Source organism: Crocodylus siamensis, chromosome 1 (genome assembly GCF_052110815.1).
Source record: "Crocodylus siamensis isolate JL-2025a chromosome 1, ASM5211081v1, whole genome shotgun sequence".
Classification (NCBI taxonomy): domain Eukaryota; kingdom Metazoa; phylum Chordata; order Crocodylia; family Crocodylidae; genus Crocodylus; species Crocodylus siamensis.
Genome location: NC_143395.1, coordinates 360,780,697 through 360,799,489, shown reverse-complemented (window position 1 = coordinate 360,799,489; position 18,793 = coordinate 360,780,697). Strand labels below are relative to the sequence as shown.

The following is an 18,793-nucleotide window of genomic DNA, read 5'->3' as shown; positions in this document are numbered from 1 at the left end:
CAGAATGAACCAAAAGGACACATTTTTGGTCAGGTAGCCAGTGGAAATTGGGGGCAAAGGTGGTCAATGATGAGAATTAATATTCCAGTGAGGAACTGTTTGGGTCCCCTGGCATTTATTTCCTTTCTTTATACATTTTAAAATGTTTAAAATCTCTATAAAGAAAAAAAGGATTTGTCTGTGTGTTTGTTGGACTCTACAGAAACCTTTTTCAACCTTAACACCCTTTTTAACAAACCATTCCTTGTCTGGAGCTCCCCACTGCTTCCTCCCTTTTGTAACTCATGTGCTGACCTCTGATATACAATCACTTGGAAATGCAAATAATTCATTTAGAAGGAATAGAGACCAACATTCTTCTGTGCACAGATGACATTTTGCCAAAAGCTGCAAAACAAATACTCAGTACCCATGAGTATTAACCTAGTACAAGAATTTAGCCTAGTTTCTTACAACAAAATAAATCGCAACAGAAGCTAGAGTAACTTTTGATCCAATAAATCTCCCAAGTACCAGTGATATGAAAGCTGGTTATATAGAAGATATGTTTAGTATGTGTTTTATTCCCAAATGTTGAGGACACAGCAATACTTGTTCTCAAACTGTAAACTCCTACTTTATTTTATGTATAAAGTATAATCATTCCAAATCCAACTCAGGAAAGTGTTTAGGTATATATTTAAACCTGTTCTATAATGGAAATCTCTTTATAAAAAGCACCTTTTGATATCCCTGGGTAAACCAGGTTTTAGAAGAATGTCCTATATTGCTATAGGATTTCCTGTGTTTTCTTATGTTTTTTTGTATGATTTCCTATGTTTTTAAGCCATGATAGCTCTTGCTTATTTCATGGTTTTTTATTTTCCCTTGCCTATTATTTAAATATTTTCTGTAATCAGTAGAATTTTTCATGCCTTTTTGTTTATCTTCTCTGAGCTGCCTTGTAGTTCCCAGTATGACAAGTTTTGGTTCACCAGTAAATTTGCATCTGCCACTTGTTTATAGCCTTAGGCTATAAACCATCAGGGGAGAAGTGCAGTGGTTGTTTTGAATTTCTGTTCAATGCCCCCTTTCAATTTTTCTGAGTTGCTTTTTTCTCCTCTAAAATGCTCAAAAGCAGAGGAAAGCAAACTTTCACTAACAAGGTTAGTTTCACAGGTTAAATTAACACAGTTCAGTCCTCAGGAGGCAGCAGTTGATGGAGGCAACCATTAGATGGCACATTTTCATACAAAATTTTTGGCATGCCGTAATAAATCTGTTCACAGGCCATAGCCTGCCAATCTCTCACTAAGGGTACTGAAATCCCCAACACAATCCTAAATGGGCTGGAAAATGATCTTGTACTTCCAGTTTGGAAGTATTCCTTCCCTATTTGTCCTTTTGCAAATATAGATAGGTTATAGAGGTTGTTTAGGCTAAAGTTTTCTCTCTATAGCTATCCTGGCTTTCTTTTATTCATCTATCATTATTACATAGGTATTTTTGTGTCCTATTCACTTTTAATATGAAGGCAGTTTAGGATAAAATAATGGATTTGCCAGGGTCTGTCTTCATCTCACTTTGAATTTTGCTGGATCAAATGAACTATTATGCAGCCTTGTGCAGCCTTGGTCAGGTATCAAGAATATTTTTTTAAATTGCTACCTTAACTACAGAAATACCTCCCCTCTTTCTAGTTTTATTTTTTCCTAAGCCATGCTTGTTTTTTGTTTTCCAGGTCAGGATCTCTTTCACTATATACATCATGGCTGTCAAAGATTTCAGACACAGATGTTCTGTTGGCACCGCTGGGCAAAGTAGGCTTGGTTACCGTGGACATGGGAGGCAGTGTCAGACTTTGGGAGACAGGACTTGATAGTCTACAGCGCTCTCTGCAGGACTGGAGAAATATGATTGGACAAGAGGATGGTAGACCTGTGCAGGTAAAACTGGAACTTAAAACATTAACAGAATATTGCAGGTTGCTTAAAAAAAAAAAAGGGATGGTGGTGAAAAAATATCATGAAGTAGAATTAGAGCAGTAAGAAACGTCAAGCTGGTCTTTTAGCTGAGAAATCATTTGATATGTTAAAACTTAACGTAGCTGGTAGTGACATCTGGTATTAGAGGGTACTTGAACATAAGTGCAGAGGCTGTTCTAACATGTTGGGATTACAGCTTGGCAGAGCAGACTCGATTAATTCAGTCTGATGGAGCGTGGTAGTTACCACACTCCAGCAGTCTCTTGTGTCAGCGTCCCCATGCTTAGAAGTGGCAGCAGAAATAAAATACATACTAAACATATTGTCAAATGAGCTTTAGTTCAAGCACCCCCACTGCCATTTTTAAGTATGGGGACACAGTTGCAGGGAATGCTGCAATGCTTTAATTAGAGCGGTTCTTGGAGCCACTGTAATTAAAGCGCTGTCCCATCCTGCCTCCACATGTAAAAGTGCCCAGAGTGGCCAAACATATCCCACCTCCCTTGTTTTCAGGTTTTTGTATTTTTTTCAAATGATTGCCTACTTGGACTGAAATTTCCTAAGTTAGCTTTCTGCCTTATCCTGAAGTTTTTGAACAGTTTCACTAATCATAGTTCAGCCATTTGTAGGAATTAATTTTGAAGGAAAATATATATTTTTCAAATGTTCAAAGGCAGTTGGGAAAAATATAGCTCTAGCATGCTTTAGGAAAGGACAGAAACTTGGGAGGAGGGTGGTTCCAAACTTTGGGATGCTTTGGCATAGTCTCGAGTTTTAGCCAATCCTGGCCTTGTACAAATCCTCCTTTCTAGCAGTCAAAAATTTCCACTGCTAGAAATAATTCTGGGAGAGGGAGCAGTACAGATGTTCAGTCTGCAGCCACCCTCTCTCCCCTGCTCCTTCCACCTTCCCAAAACTGGGACTCTGGAATGAGAAGCAGGACAGAAGATGCTGCTTCCTCCACTTTGCTCCCAGTACTTGGGAGCCGAGTAGATTAAGCACTGAGTGGATTGAGTTCCGTGTGTTTGACGAGCAGGTGGGGGCTTTGCTTCGCTACCCCAGGGAGAGCCTCCCCAAGCCCACTTCCCAGGCTTGCCAGCATTTAAGTTGCTGCCCCTGCCACCCAGCTGCACTCTGTTCCTGGTTCCTGGCAGCTGAGAGAAGGCAGCAGCATGACAAAAAACCCCTACCTGTTTCTCACACCGGGTACTCTGGTGTGAGAAGCAGTGAGCATGGGGCAGTTGCTCGTCCCCTTCCCCCCGGTCTACAGGATGGGGGGGAACAGGTATACCCTGCAATCTCTCCAGACTGGGGTGACCTCCATGTGGGGAAGGCAAGGGAGCCTTGTCTGATGGACAGTATGCAGACATTCAGACTCCCAGGTGAACAATTCGTACCTCATTGTCAGATTATTTTTCTCCCATTTTTGCTCTGAGGGAAAAAGCTTGAATGTCTTCACTCTATCGTTGTCTACCAGGAGATCAGTGGTTTTCCTAGCAGAAACAGAATGCCTTTAAATGGCCCCTGTGAAAATCTCCACAGATTGAACAAAGTAATAAGTAGCCATATCCATATGCTGAATAGATATTTGGATAAGAACAATGTACAACATATGATTACACATATACACACATACCAATATATAGATACATTGGCATGTGTATAATGCATGACAAAACCCCCCTGCCTGTTTCTCACATCGGGTACTCTGGTGTGAGAAGCAGACAGTGAGCACCTGGCGTGTGCAGTAATGCAGTCACAGTGCAGAATCCAAACCTGTGTTGCTAACAGGTTTTGTTTGGGGGGGGGAGGTGTTCCTTTTACCTAAAGCAGCAGGATTTAATTCAAGGGAATTTAAATCCTTCTCCAGCTTTTGTCATTAAATTCTTACGGGCCATGTTTTACAGCATAACAGTAAATTTTTAAGTGCGGGGACACTGAAAACTGGTTATATAGAAGATATGTTTAGTATGTATGTTATTCCTAAATATTGAGGAAAAAGCTATAGTTCTCAAATCGTAGACTCCTACTTTATTTTATGTATAGAGTATAACCATTCCAAATCCAATTCAGAAAAGCATTTAGGTATATATTTAGGCCTGTTCTGTAACAGAAATCTCTTTATAGAAAACACCTTTTGATATCCCTGAGGAAACCAGGTTTTAGAAGAATGTCCTATATTGCTGTTGATTGATTTCCTAATGTTTTTAGGTCATGATAGCTCTTGTTTATTTTGTTGTTTTTAATTTTCCCTTGTCTTTTATTTAAATACTTTCTATAATCAGTGGAATTTTTCATACCTTCTTGCTTATCTTCTCTGAGCTGTTCTGTAGTTCTCAACGTGATAATTTTGGGTTCACCAGTAAATTTGCAACTGGCACCTGTTTATAGCCTCAGGGGGACAAGTGCAGTTGTTTTTTTGAATTTCTGTTTCCAGTTTTCTGTGTTGCTTAACAGTAGACCACATGTTGATAGACTGGCTTTCTGTCTCTCTCCTTCAGTAGGGATTGTACATCTTTCTTTGCCTGTAATTATAATGGTTTTAGTTTTTCATGTATCTCTGTATCTACTTTCCCCAGCACTTTTAGAATAACAAAGTAGTTTTAACCTTTTCTAAATTAATCATATCCACATTATTATTTACAAGGACTATACCAACAGGAAGATGGTGTTTATTCTTCTTTCAGTCTCCTTTTTATCCCCCAAATCCCTTTCCATGAGATGTGCTGCATTTATAGAGACTTGTACAAGCATTGACATGTTTGTTGAGCTTCAAGAACATGAACACCTTTCATAAGAGTCATGAAAGAAGAAAACAGTTTTCCAGTAACCCATTGGTGTTGTTAACTGTTGCTCTATCAATGCCAGGGTTTTCATTACTAATATAATAGCATTAGCACCATCTACTGGCCAAATGGAATCAGTTTGTATTACATGATTTGGTTGATGCGATAAGGTACAAATCTGTCCTGCCTTCTGATGTGCTTAACAGCAATAAAATAAAAACATTGTAATTATCTTAGAGGAGCAACATCAGATTTTTTATGGGCTTTAATTGGTTTATTCTGTAACTGTTTTAGGTCATAGAATATGAGTCTAATGTGATGCAGCTGCACAAAAGGCAAATGCAGTTTTGGGAAGTATCTGTAGAAGCACTAAGTGAAAGACAAAGGTGGTGGTATTGCCTCTCTACTTGGGAATTGTTAGGCCTCACCTAGAGCATTGTGTGCAGTTTGGGGCTCCACATTTTAATAAAGGACGTGGAGAAGTTAGAGTCCAGGGTGGGTGACAAAATGATAAAGGTCTTGGAAAGCAAGTTATATATGAAGCAAATCTACAGCTAGGCATGTTCAGCTTGTGGAAAAGGTGTTTAAGAGGGGACATGATAGAAATTTTCAAATATTTAAAGGGCTGCCTTAAAGAAGAGGGAGAACACCTTTTCTCTCTTGCTGCAGAGAGCAGGATGTGGGCCAGTGGCTTGATGTGGCAGCAAAGTACCATATTTATTTAAATAGGAGATTACCCTGATTATAAGACAACCCACCCAGTAATTGGATTTTAGATATGGAAAATTTTTTAACTTGTTATAATTTTCCAGGTATAGAATATAATTATTGGAGGTTTGCCTTGAATTTGTCTCCCTGTCCCTACAGCATGGAAAATAAATTGAGGTAGCCCTTTGCTTTCTGCTTTGCTCCAGCTTTTTCCTCTGGCAGTCCCTTTCCCCTTTCCTTACTGTCAGACCCTGCTCTTCCCGAGTACATAGAAGTGAGGAGCAAATTTTAAAACAATACTCTTTAAATTAAAATGGCTAATTAGTCCTACTCTAGACTGGTGTTCTTGTTGCAATTTCTGGGATACTTCAAAAATTTATACATAGCTGAGGCACAGGGCAACCTGGTCCAGCTTCACCTCATGGAGGGTGGGATGAAAAAATTAATCATATGCACCAGGCTGGGAGAGGGGACAACAGAGGACGTCTGGGTAAATGGTATGTAATGTTGTGGCTCACCATGACTTGAAAAAGAGTCAGTGGACTACATTGAATGGTCACTACCATGCATCTTATTCAGATGGGCTGCAGTAACCTATTCTTGGGGTAGGTTCCCACAAGAATGTTTGCTCAATCTGGGCCATATGTTTTATAGTTATGCCCAGTGTTGGCTGCATTTAATCAACTTCATAGCTAATTTCCATTGTGAGCACATTGCTACTTTTGGCAGAAGTTTAATAATAGACCATGTATTTTGTAAGATTTCCTTGTATGCGATTATAAGACAAGGGTTCCCCCCCAAAAAAAACCAATGGGAGAGGGGGAGCCTCACTTGTATTCAAGTAAATACAGTAGGTTTAGATTATATATCAGGAAAAATGTCTTCACGGTTAGAGCAGTGAGGCAGTGGAACAGACTGCCTAGGGAAGTTGTGGACTCTCCAACATTGGAGGTGTTTCAGAAGAGGTCAGGGACAATCTAGTAGTAGTTATGCCTATGTTTTTGACTGTGTAGTTATGAGTATGGGTATTGTGACAGGGGATGAGCTTGGGGCTGGGTCTCAAGCCAGCGTGCCCACCTGTCTGCATAGGGCAGTCCACCCAGTGTCTTCTGCCACGACTTTGCTGTTCCCATAACTGGTGGTATAATGTGGGAGGCTACCCATTCTATGCCCCAATGCCAGGGGCACTATCCGCAGCTCCATACTTCCCCTACACCGTGGCCCATGCCTTGCAGATGGAATCCAGAATGTTTTTGTAATCCTGGCCTAAAGCCAGGCCAAACCTAGTCCTCTGTCAGGCCTCTTGCACGCACACTCACACTGTCCCCTTCTGACTGGGCCTCTTTCTTGCCGCACGATACTGTGCCCCTTTTACTCTGTCTTGCTCCCTTTTGGAGTGGCTCCTGTAGGCCATGGGGCTTATCAGACTCACTCCTTGTCTGGCAACATGCAGCCTGTTGGGCCTCTCCTGTGGTCCTCATCTGGGTAGTGGCCAGACAATTTGCCAGGCATTGAGCTAAGCTTGCCCTGGCCCCTCATCAGGCTGTTCTATACACCAAAACACACAACACATATACACACAGTCAGCTGTTATGGGACTGCCCCATGTGCTGCCCTTCAGGCTGTCTACTCAGCATGCCTCCTAGTGCTGCCCTTCAAGCCGTCCCTTGAGCCCTACTCAGCACCTCCTAATGCACGGTCCTTCAGGCTGTATGGATGCACCCTACTCTGTGCAGGCCGCCCTACTGACCTTCTCTGGGGCAACACTACTGCCCGTCTGGGGCCCCCGGGTCTTACACCCTTGTGGGGCTCAGATGGCCATAGCTGTACCTGGCCCCACTCCTCCATCGGGGTCTTACACCCCCTGGGACTGAGGTGGCCATAGCCGTAACTGGCCCTTTTACCCACAGTGCTGTGGGGGTTGAGGTTATTAAGGCACCCCGGTCCACCTTTCACTGGGGAGGTGAATGGTCCTGGTGTTTCATGAGGGCTGTCCAGACAGTCCCACCAGGCCTCCCTACCCCAGCAGGGTGCAATTTCAAGTCATGCCCAGGACCAGGAGCCTCCTGCCATCCCCATAGCTCCTGCCCTTACCTCCAAGGATAATCCATGAGCAGCAAGGGAGCAGGGTGGCGTTGCTGCCTCAGCTACAAGCTGCTAACTGCTGGCTTGCCTTTGTTTGAAAATGGCCGCCTTAGTCAAGCACCTGTCCACTGCCTGCTCCAGCCCTTATAGTGGTAGGCACCCAAAGGTACACTGCCACAGGTATTTCCCATGCTTCTGGGCTTTATTGGTTCCCTACCGCCTCTCTCCCTGCTGGCCTCCCCTGCTGCTACATGTCAGAGGTTTTTTAAGCCTTCCCCAGAAGCATTGAGTGTTGGCTGTGGCCAGTGCTTCTATTGAGACTTAAACATAGAGGTTTCTGGCTCGAGAGTCTTGCCCCTCTGCTCAGGGTCTGACCGATTGCCATAGTTAGGGTTAGGAAGGGATTTCACTGCATAGTCAGATTGGTGTGGACTATGGTGGTTTTTGCCGTCCTCTGTAGCAGGATGTGTAGCCCTTTACCTGTGATCTATTGAGTGTATATTAACAACCTTTACAGAAACAGGATGTTGGCTTCCATGGTCCCCCTGCTTTACCTGTGACAGTTGTTATATCTGATGTTGTGTCAGGTTTGACTATACACTTCTGCAAAGAAGTTAGACAGTGAATTTGCATAGGATGGCTTGGATAGGGATGATTCTGCCTCAGGCAAGGGGTTGGACTAGATGACCTATGAAGCTCCCTTCCAACCCTGTGGTCTCTATGATGCCCTGATTCTGTTGGTGACAAGATTAGTAATAGAATCTCCAACTCCTGATATGGAATCTTTCTCTAATTACTAGACACATTAATGCTTTTTAATTGGGCATAGTAATCAGTGTCTAGAAGTTAGAGTTGCAAAAACACATCTATTAGCAATTCTGTTCTTCTATTCTGTCAATGCAGGAAATATACCTTCAGTAAGGGAGCTATCAGAAAATGATACACTACTTCATTTCAAGTATAAGGCTGAAAGAATATCCAGTATTCTGATTGAAACTCATTACCTTGTTTTTCAATGGCTAAGTTTCATGAATATTTTCTTTATAAAGCAAAAAAGTAAATAATTTAAAATTTAGCATTTTTTTTCCCAAAACAGTGAATCACAATATGGGAAGCTGTTTAATAGTCATATATGTGGTAAGGGGAGTCAAGAAGGCCTCTTACCCATTTGAAATCAGCTCTTTATTGGTCAAAGATACGAGTTTTATTCTGTTGATGTCTGTTACATGAACTAAGGAATGATGTTATAATATGTAAATATGCCCTCAGCTTACACCCTGCTCTGTCTAAAAATAAGCTTAACAAGAACTGTGAATTCAGCCTTGGCCTCAGGAAGTCCTGATAAGCTACTCTGCTTAAAAAAACAAACTATTTAAATATTGCATAATGTCCATCAATATTGAATGAGAAATACTGTACAGTCACAAGTTCATGTGATTCTTTATTCATTCACATATGTGAAAGTTGTATGTTGTATATATGGTCATTTATACTGGGATTTTGTGGTTGAACTCCTTCGAAGGCATTTAATGAGAAAGTTCTGACCCTTTCCATAAAACAGGCCATAAGCCTTATTAGAAGCATGTTAAAGGAAAAGGATTTGAGTTTTTTAGATAGAGAAGTACGTTCTGATAGTGGGAAAAAGGCCTCCAAGCAAGTTTTAGTTCATGCTATTAGTAGTATCTTCTAGGAAATGTACTTTGGTCTCCACAAACAGACATTAGACATGAGAAGCAGTCTGTGTGTGCAAACAAATGGAAAACAAACAATATTTAAATAAAATGCCAATAAGTACTTCCTCTGAACTTTCTTCAGATAAAGTAATCTACGGGGCTAAATATGGAAAGGTTTTTGCAAAAAAGACAAGTGCTCCCCAGCCTTTGTATGTAGTAATTAGGACTAGTGGTATAATCTGCTGTTAGCCTTCGACCCAGTCAGTATTTGTTCTATACGATATAGTCACTCAGCAGTGTTCAGACTTTTGAGGCACTGAGTTTGCAGAAAAGGGTTTTGAAAATAAAATAATTTGTGTGCATTTAAACATATTGGAAAAAATTATTTCTGTACCAGATTATGCCCTGGCTTCATATGCAGCACCATATCATCTAGCCCACAGGGCTTGGAATTTTGTCGGTGGGGAAGCAGGGGAGGTGCTAATTGCCACCACTCCCGACTGCCAAATTTCTGGACCCATGACACAACTCCACAGGCGTCCCTGTAATTCAAACCCTGTCTTTATGTTGTATTAAAACATTATACTCGTCCAGAACCACACTGGCCTTGGCAGTTTACTGAAGTTGTCTGACCAATCCACAGTCATTTTAAATAGTATTCTCTATGCTGTTAAATGATCCTCTGGGAAGAGTAGCCAAATTCACAGTCTTCATCTAGATAATACATCATGAAAACTTACCCACGAAGCTCAAAATGATTTCTGTGCTCTGAGTACCATGAATATTTGCTAGAGTAAACTAATCAATCCAAATAAGTACCAATTTCTTTAGGGGGTTGGGTGGAAAAATACAGTTTTAAAGGACATTTCAGCATGTAGGTTTGTGTACAAGCTCAGAATCCTTTGAAGTAGCAGTATCTATAGAAGGCACATATGGGCCTTGCACCCCTTCGTGCACCTCTGTGAAGGCATAAGAGCAGCTCTCCATCAGATCCCTCTTATTGTCCATGGTAGCTTTTCAACCCAGTTTGTAAGAAAGTCATCCTCTTTACATCCAACCACACTAAATGTAACCAAAAAAGGAATAAGACAGATGGACAGTCAGGAACATCCCTGTACCTCTTTCCTATGCAGCAGGGTAAGTCATTTAAAAAAAACTCACAGCCCTCTTGGCCGATCCCATCATAGGATGGACACTGATGAAAAGCCTTAGCACATTTTATCCCACTTATTTCAGAGGACTTGAAGCAGGACTTGTACATCTGTAGGATCATAGGACAAAAGGCTTTCTCCCGGGATAAATGCAACATCTGTTTACAGCTTTAGTTACTATGTATGTCAAAGACATTACTTTGGATTTACTCTCATGTAACCAAGGGCACATCTATATGCGCCTCTTTTAGGTGCGATTAGCCTAAAATGGCCATTTTTAAGGCACATTAAGGGTGCAGGTCTACATGTATGTTCCCTTAATGCTCATTAAAAATGGCAATTTTAGGCTAATCGCTTCTAAATTTGATACCAGCATAAAGCGGGTATCAAATTTAGACATGAATAGTTAAGGCACCTGAGCAGGCTGGAGCCGATTCTGCGGAGCCCCACACTGCTGCCCTCTGCTGTCTTGGAGGTCAGCCCCCTATGGCTGCAGTCCAGCAGTCCCAGCTCTGCACATGCCGCTGACAGACCCTGCGGCCCCTCAGTGCACCCCACACTTTTCTCTGCACCCCTCAGGAATGCGTTTGTTTTTTGTGCTACCCCCAGCCATTTTCCCAGCTCTGCATTCCCCTGCTACCTGCAGGCCCTGGCATGGCTGCACATGCGGGGGGCTGTCCAGGGTACTGCCCATGGGCAGGAGGCAAATACATTTGTCCAGCAAGCCACATTAAGGTCTGCTTGTTCAGGCTAAGGCACATTAAGTTTAGGGGTGCATAAATTCACATATGGATGTGCCCTATGAGTAACATTAGGGTCAGGAAATGTAAAGTATTAATTTATCTATCTGAAGGAGAGGGGTCTTTGGAAGTTTTTTTTAAATGGCAGCATCTTTGCCCTCAACCCTGAAACATCTTCTTTTTCTTGCATCTCATCTGGAAACAGACAAGTTGTAAATAATTGAGTCTCTGTCATCTTCTGGCAGTTTCATATACCTTGTTTTCCTTGCTTAGAGTGACGCAGTAAGTTTGTGTTCCTTCCTCTCAGTTGTGGATAAACAATTTTATGATATTATTCACCTGGAAGGTGAATAATTTTATTTTTATCCAACTTGTACATTGTTTCCATTGAGTTCCTGCAGCTGCAAAGTCCAGTATTCATCCAGGGGGCTTAGCACAAAAAGAGCTGAATTCAAATGTATTTTTACAGCTAGGTGCTATGAAAACAGTTGACGGGTCAAGACTTCAATGGTTACAGATTCCCAATGCTTGCCACCCAAATAGATACCCAAAGAATTTTTTGTCTACATACATCTTCTCAGTTAGAAACTAGATGCTTGATTTGGAATAAAACTTTTTAAAAGTTCCTAAATCCCTTATTGACAAGTGACGTAGGTATTTAGAAGCTGAAGTCTTAAGTGATTTCTCTGATTTTCAAGTGAGACCTTGGCTCCTAGATCCTATAGCCACTTGTAAAAATGAGAAGTAGATTACTGAAGTCACTAGGTACTTTTGAAAATGTTATCCCTTGTTTGATGTATTTTCTCGTGAATGTAGATGGGTGGAATATTACCTGCAAAATATTTTCTTGAAAAATGAGCCTTCTCATGACATTAGATGTTACATTTAACATGAATATTAAATGTAGCATTTGATGTCAGAGCTGATCATGGTTGCAGTCCTTGCTATCTGATAAAAAGGAAAATACTAAAATGCCATCATTTGCCTCTTCTAGCCTAGTCATCTTTTTTAGTTTGTACCTGACAAATATCTGTTTGTGTTTTCAAATATAAATGCTTATTCTGACCACGTGAGGGTACCAGTGAGCTAATAACATTCTCTTGTTTATTAAAAACCATGTGCATAAAATACATTATTACATGAAGGAGTAATACTCTGTAATGAAATATATTTTTAATTAGTTTGGAATAACCATATTTATGAGTAGCTGACAAAGTGAAGAGGATAAGTGAACAATGCTGCAGCAGAGTCCTGCAGCTTTTATTTCAAAGTCTAAAGCACAGAGAGACAAAAGACTGAAAGAAACAAGACTAGCAACTTGTAGAATTATTCAGTACTTAAGTTAAATGACACTTAACTGACTCCCTAATTGCACTCTAGAGATATCCAATTCAGTGCTCTCCCTGAACAGCGTCCATTTCTGCCACTGTCTGAGACAGGTCTGTTTGTTGCCTTAGAATAATCATGGGGCAGTGCCCACCAAGTAAACTAATAGCCTCCCTTAAGCAGGGAGGCTACTGGAAAGGCAACCGCTAATTGCTTGGGACAAGTGAAAACATAACAAGGACAGGAGTGAGGATCAGAGGTTTACAATTAGTGCATCAAGGGGGACACCAAGCAGAGCACACTGGACAGTGCCTACTGGCCCTTAAATAAGTCCAAGGAGCCAGTGGACACTGCCCAGTGAAACTCTGCCTGGAGATGGGTTTGGCCCAGGGACAGAAAATGGCCCCAAAGTCCCCAGGGGGTCTCCCTGGCCAGAGCCTCCTTCCTGGTGAGATACATTGCTAATGTAGCCAGGTCCAGGAGGAGGTTGACCAGGACTTGCTGAAGCCATGGATAGGGAGTGTAAACAAGTGAAGGAAATAGTGCAGCCAGAAACTCAGCAAAAGGTTCTAGAGGAGGTAGTGAAGGGGCTGCAGCCTGGCACACTAGGGAAGTGTGCACCAGGGTCTCCCTCTGCTCACAGAAGGGACAGGTGTCGGGGGCATCTGTAAACCATGCCAGATACTTGCCAGACAGCTTCATGGAGTCAACAGCTGAGATCTCAGATAGTTCACAGGATCAAGGTAGAATACAGACTTGTCTACTGGAGACCTTCATCCTCACTGAGTGTACCCCACCACTTGGTGTCTGGGCGGGATGCAAGGATGGGATGGTGGAGGGTGCAGACCATGAGCATGTAGAGCTGGTGGCAATGGGCAGTTTGGAAACAAACCAGCTTGGTATTCCTCAGCCTGCTAAGTTGGTGAGGTGGGGAGTACTGTGTGGCCCACAAAGGCAGGGGCCTCATGACAAGCTCTAGGGGGCTAGGGGATACCGAGGGGCAGGGACTGCCCTTATAGTTTCATAGTTAGTAGGGTCAGAAGGGACCTGAGCAGGTCATCAAGTCCGACCCCCTGCCATGGCAGGAAAGAGTACTGGGGTCAAACAACCCCAGCAAGGTGATTGTCAAGCCTTGTCTTAAAGAGCCCCAGGGTAGGAGCCAGCACCACTTCGCTTGGAAGTTGGTTTCAGATCCTAGCCGCCCTGACCGTGAAGTAGCGCCTCCTAATATCTAGCCTAAATCTACCCTCTGCCAGCTTGTGACCGTTATTCCTGGTCACTCCGGGTCATGCTCGGGGGAACAGGGACTCCCCCAATGCCTGCTGGTCCCCTCTGACTAGTTTGTAATAGGCCACTAGATCCCCCCTCCTCCTTCTCTTGTGGAGGCTGAACAGGTTCAGGTCCTGTAGCTTCTCCTCATAGGGCCTGCCCTGCTGCCCCCGATCATGTGAGTGACCTTCCTCTGGACCCTCTCCTTGTTGTCCACATCCCTCCTGAAGTGCGGCGCCGAGAACTGGATGCAGTACTCCACCTGACCAGTGCCGCATAGAGGGGGAGTATCACCTCCTTGGACCTGCTTGAGATGCATCTGTGGATGCATGACAAGGTGCAGTTGGCCTTTCTGATTGCATCCCCACACTGCCGGCCCATGTTCATCTTGGCATCGATGATGACTCCAGGTTCCTTTTCTGCCTCTGCACTGACGAGAAAGGAGTTCCCTAGCCTGTAGGTATGGTGCCGGTTGTTCCTCCCCAGGTGCATCACCTTGCACTTGTCAGTGTTGAATCCTATCGTATTCTCCTCCACCCACCCCTGTACCCTGTCTAGGTCCAATTGTAGCCTATTCCTTCCTTCTAGCATGCCCACATCCCCCCACATCTTAGTGTCATCAGCAAATTTGAACAGGGTGCTTTTTACCCCCTCGTCCAAGTCACTGATGAAGATGTTGAACAGTGCGGGCCCGAGAACTGAGCTCTGCAGAACCCCGCTGCCCACATTCCTCCAGGTTGAAAATGACCCGTCCACCACCACTCTCTGGGTCCGGCCCTCCCTTGTACAGGAAAAGGCAAGGGTAGTGTCCAGCAGGGTGGCCTTAACCTCCTGGAATAAGTGAGAGGGCACATGCAACATAGGCAGCTCCATGAACCAAGCCAGTGCAGCAGAATCTGCCCATCCCTGCCTGGCATAGTCCAGGATATTCCCGGACAGGATACTAAGCTAGAGGGACCATTGGTCTGACCCAGTATAGCACATCCTATGTTCTGAGACAGAACAGTCAGCCTTTGCAATTCTCAGTTTCAGGAACTCATATAATACTCCACCTCTAACTATCCAGTATCCTCAGTGATTGTCAGGTATGGGAGGTTTTGGCCAGAAATGATGAATGATACTACCTGGTCCAAAATGATTGGCTCTAATGGAGTGAGGAGGTAGCAGACAGTGTTATTCCTCTGTAACAGGTCACTGAGGTGTAGGGAGAAATGAGAATAGAAAGTCAGCAGTCCCAAGGATCAATTTAGCTGTGTTAGTCTGAAATCTGGCAGAAGACAAGGTAGAGGTGTACTCAGGGGTGGATCCAAGATTTCCCAAAGGGGGGTAACTGTAGGAGCAGCAATCTAGCCTCTTCCCTTCCACCCATTGGTGCAGGATACCTGGGAGCCTCCAGGAACTGTTTGGAGACTCTGAAGCAGGTGAAAATGCCCCCTCCCTTCCCCTACACGCTCAGAGGCCCGTCTCCTCCCTGCCTCTGCTCACCTGCTGCTGGTGCTTTCCTCTCTGTCCCAGGGGTGAAGCGAGCCACTTCTGCCTGCTCCAGCCAGGCTGCACAGGGGCTGAGCTCTGCTGGGTAAAGAAACCTGCTGGGTAAAGAAACCAGCCACCGGCAGCAGGGATGGGCAAGGGTTTCCCATCCCCATGTCTGCTCCCAGGGGACTAGGAAGGAAGGGGGAAACTATTCTGAGCACCAAGGGGAAGGGAGGGGAGATTTTCACCTGTTTGATGAACTTAAAATAGTCCCTAGAGGCTTCTGTGGTGTGCTCCATACCAAAAGGGGAGTGAGGCCACACCACTGCAACCCCTCTGGATCCATCCTGGGTACACCTTATATAAACTAACTGAATTAAAGATGCAATAAGTTTTCATGAGCCTCAGTTCACTTCATGATATACCTAAGATTTTAATGATGTTCATGTCTCCCAGGTTTGCTGCTAAGATGAAGCAGGTCAAGGCTATCTTCATTTCTTTATCATTTTCCTTATTGTTACAGGGGGCTTTTGTTTTCATCATTTTTGTTGTTGTCATCGGTGCTTTCAGTTGAATGCAGGGCCCAGTGCAGGCATGGTACAAACAAACTTACTGTTAAAAAAAACCAGTCCCCACTCTGAAGACTTTCCAATCTAAGTGAAGAAGGCAGACAATGGGTGGGAGTAGAAACAATAATTCCAGCTTTCCACCAGAGTGGGCAGTTATAGCACAAAGTGCCTCTTTCTTTCCCTTGGCAGTGTGGAAGCCTATAGCTCTTAAAGGAGATAATTTATTATCTCAACAAATTCTCCTTCAGCACTGTTGCTCAGAGTGTCTGCAACAGCATATGCTGTGGGCTTGTAACTATGGACCACCTTACACTGCTGATAGCATCACTGTCAAACCAAAAACAAATCAGCCGTTGTGAAACTCATCCTGTAATTGGTGAAAAACACAAAAAGCCAAAATGTTAGCTCACATAGTGTGCCATAATAATACTAGATGGAGGTGGCTTGTTTGTGAAATAAAAAGAGCAATTCAGCCTTTCCACAAAACCTATCCTTAGTACCTCATATCTGTGATTTCTAAGAGAAGATTTGACATTTAGCTGTTTGTGGCCCCTAGGGCTGTGGAAAACTGTATTTTTCTGCTTTCATATTAAGTGCCTTTAAAATCCTATTTAACAAGTAAAATCTCCCTCTAGTTTTCTATCAGATCCAAGTTGCAAGTCCTTCGCTTCAGCTTTGTCCCCATTTAATGAATCTCTGGGCTAATTCAAAGGAGATTGGGTTCTGGGGTATCAAAATGTAGTACATCTGATGCTCATTTTTCAAATAAACTAATATTCCTTTCTCCTTGGTGAGGTCAAGCATATGAATATTTCACTTCTGAAAGCCTGAATTCAAATCCTGATAGGGTTCCAAGTGGAAAGAAGTTTGTATTTGTTTGATCCCAGGCATTTGACCATATTATTAAAACTCACATCACCTTTTAACATCTGCACTCAGAAGATGCTGAGAACTGGAATAGAAGGTATATACTGTCTGAGAGAATTGATGTATTTTGGCAAGTGGATAGATATGCACAATGCTTCTCCCCATTGAAGGTAACATTTTCAGAAGTACATGGGTGATTTTGAAGCCTGAATTACAAGTATTAAGCAAGTTAATTGAACTTAAGTTGATAAATCACTCGTGTGCTTTTGAAATATTCACCCCACCTTTCTTTGGCTTCTGGAAGGTGTTAAACTAAAGGCACAATGGGAGCTGACCCGAGATGACAACAGTTGCCACAAGTGCATGGCAGGAAGCACAACTGTGGGATCCCACATCAGGTCCCGTAGTGCCATGCTGCCAATACAGGTGGAGCCAATCCTGGGCCTCCCCTGCACCAGCAAGTAGCAAGCTTGTGTCCTTGGCTGCCCTGGCTGAGAGCTCAGATCAACTGATAGAGCTCCCAGCCAAGGGAGGAGCACATACTATATACGCTTCGGCTGGGAGCCTAAGGGGTGCTCCCAGGCTGTGGAGCCTACTGGAGTCTTGAAAACCTCCCAGTGCTCCAGAAGATGGGTAGTGGCCACATGTTCAGTTAAAGGCATGATAGAAACCAGATATGTTGTGTGTAATAACTTGTTGACTTATTCCTTGCTTATCATGCCATTAATTGATTGAATGTGTGGCTAGGTCACTGCTTTAGACATGGTTAACCTGTTGGCTACAAAGGACCAACTCACAGGATCATCATAAAATTCTAGTTTATTAGACAGATGCAAAAGTCAGGTCATAAACCTTGGGGCTGATCCCCTCAATCACACACACACTCAAGCACATACACACACTCACAGTAGCTAGCTATGAACACTAAGCATCAATGTCAAGATATACCTATCCCCGAGTGCTGGAGTCTGCCGTCAATGGCCAGTTGAGGCTCCTTTCAGTGCCATGTTGCTTCAGAAGGGGGTTGCCGGCTGGTCCTTCTGGCTGGACAGGCAGGGTGCTGGTCAGGTCAGAGAGGGCGCCATTGGGGGTCATTTTTTGCTGCCTTTTATCCCTTTCTGACAGACTTTGGTGACTCCCCAAGTTTTGGGCTTACCCAATCCAGGGGTCGTTGACCTTTTGGGACGTCCCTCTTGGTGGTTGCTGGATGGCAGCTGTCAGCCCCAGGGATCACAGCTGCAGGTATATGCAGTCTTGGGAATCTGCTGATAAAGTTTGATTAATTCACTGCTGTGATTAATTCAAACCAGGGCTTCTGTACCTTGAACAGTGAAGTTTCAGGGAGTTCTTGGCTCTCTATTGATCCTTTCCTCTCCTTAGTCTGTGGTTTCCTAGGTGTTAATTGACATGCATTAGCTAGTTCCTGTCTAGCTACTGTGTTACACAATCAATCAAGATTCATTCAGGGACCCTGAATACAGAGAAGCTGCGGTTTGACTCCCGCCCTTGCTAACATTGTTACATGGTACAACTTACTTTTCTTAAAGTACATTTGTTACAAAGTTAAAAAGCATACAGTATACAACATAAAAGGGTGAAATGCCATGGCACGTACAACAAATACAACGTGGGGTGGAAGGCATATTGATGCAGAATATTATTTTATACCCATAAAAGTATCTACAAACTATATTTTTATTACAAGTGTATCTTATGTTCTACAAAAATAATAATAATTTAATAAAAGAAGAAGAGGGAGGAAGGAAGAAAAGGTGGAAAAGAGAAAGCATCCCCAAAAGGGGGCAAATATTGCAAAATGGGCTTTTTGCCATATGGAGAGGTTTCACATTGGAGGTGGGGGGGGCAGGCAAAAAAAAAGATTTCTTGTTACAAACCCATTAATCCATCCGAAGTGTAATATCTGTCAGGGGCATTCCAGTTTTGCAGGGTAACAAAGGACATGGGCACACAGAAAAGTTACTAGAAGCTGAAAGGGGGACAGAATTTACAAGGCATTTGCTGTTCCATGGTAACTACCCAGGGGCAAGCTCTTACCCTGCAGTGAATGGAAGTTAAAGCACAGTGCCGTATTCCTCAATGAGCAAAGAGAGGTGGTTAGCCATTTTAGTCTGAAGTGAGGCAGAAGTCAAGACAGTGTGTCACCGTACAGGAAACCCTCACT

General features: G+C 43.4%; 1 protein-coding gene across 1 annotated transcript in view; it reads left to right on the top strand.

Annotated features, from left to right (window-relative positions):
- Nucleotides 1–18,793, top strand: part of VWA8 (von Willebrand factor A domain containing 8) — a 321,202-nt gene that overhangs the window by 243,722 nt on the left and 58,687 nt on the right. Inside the window, exon 37 of the mRNA XM_090050444.1 lies at nt 1,721–1,925. Within this exon, the coding sequence (XP_089906570.1) occupies nt 1,721–1,925 (205 nt within the window). The remainder of the gene's footprint in view (nt 1–1,720; nt 1,926–18,793) is intronic.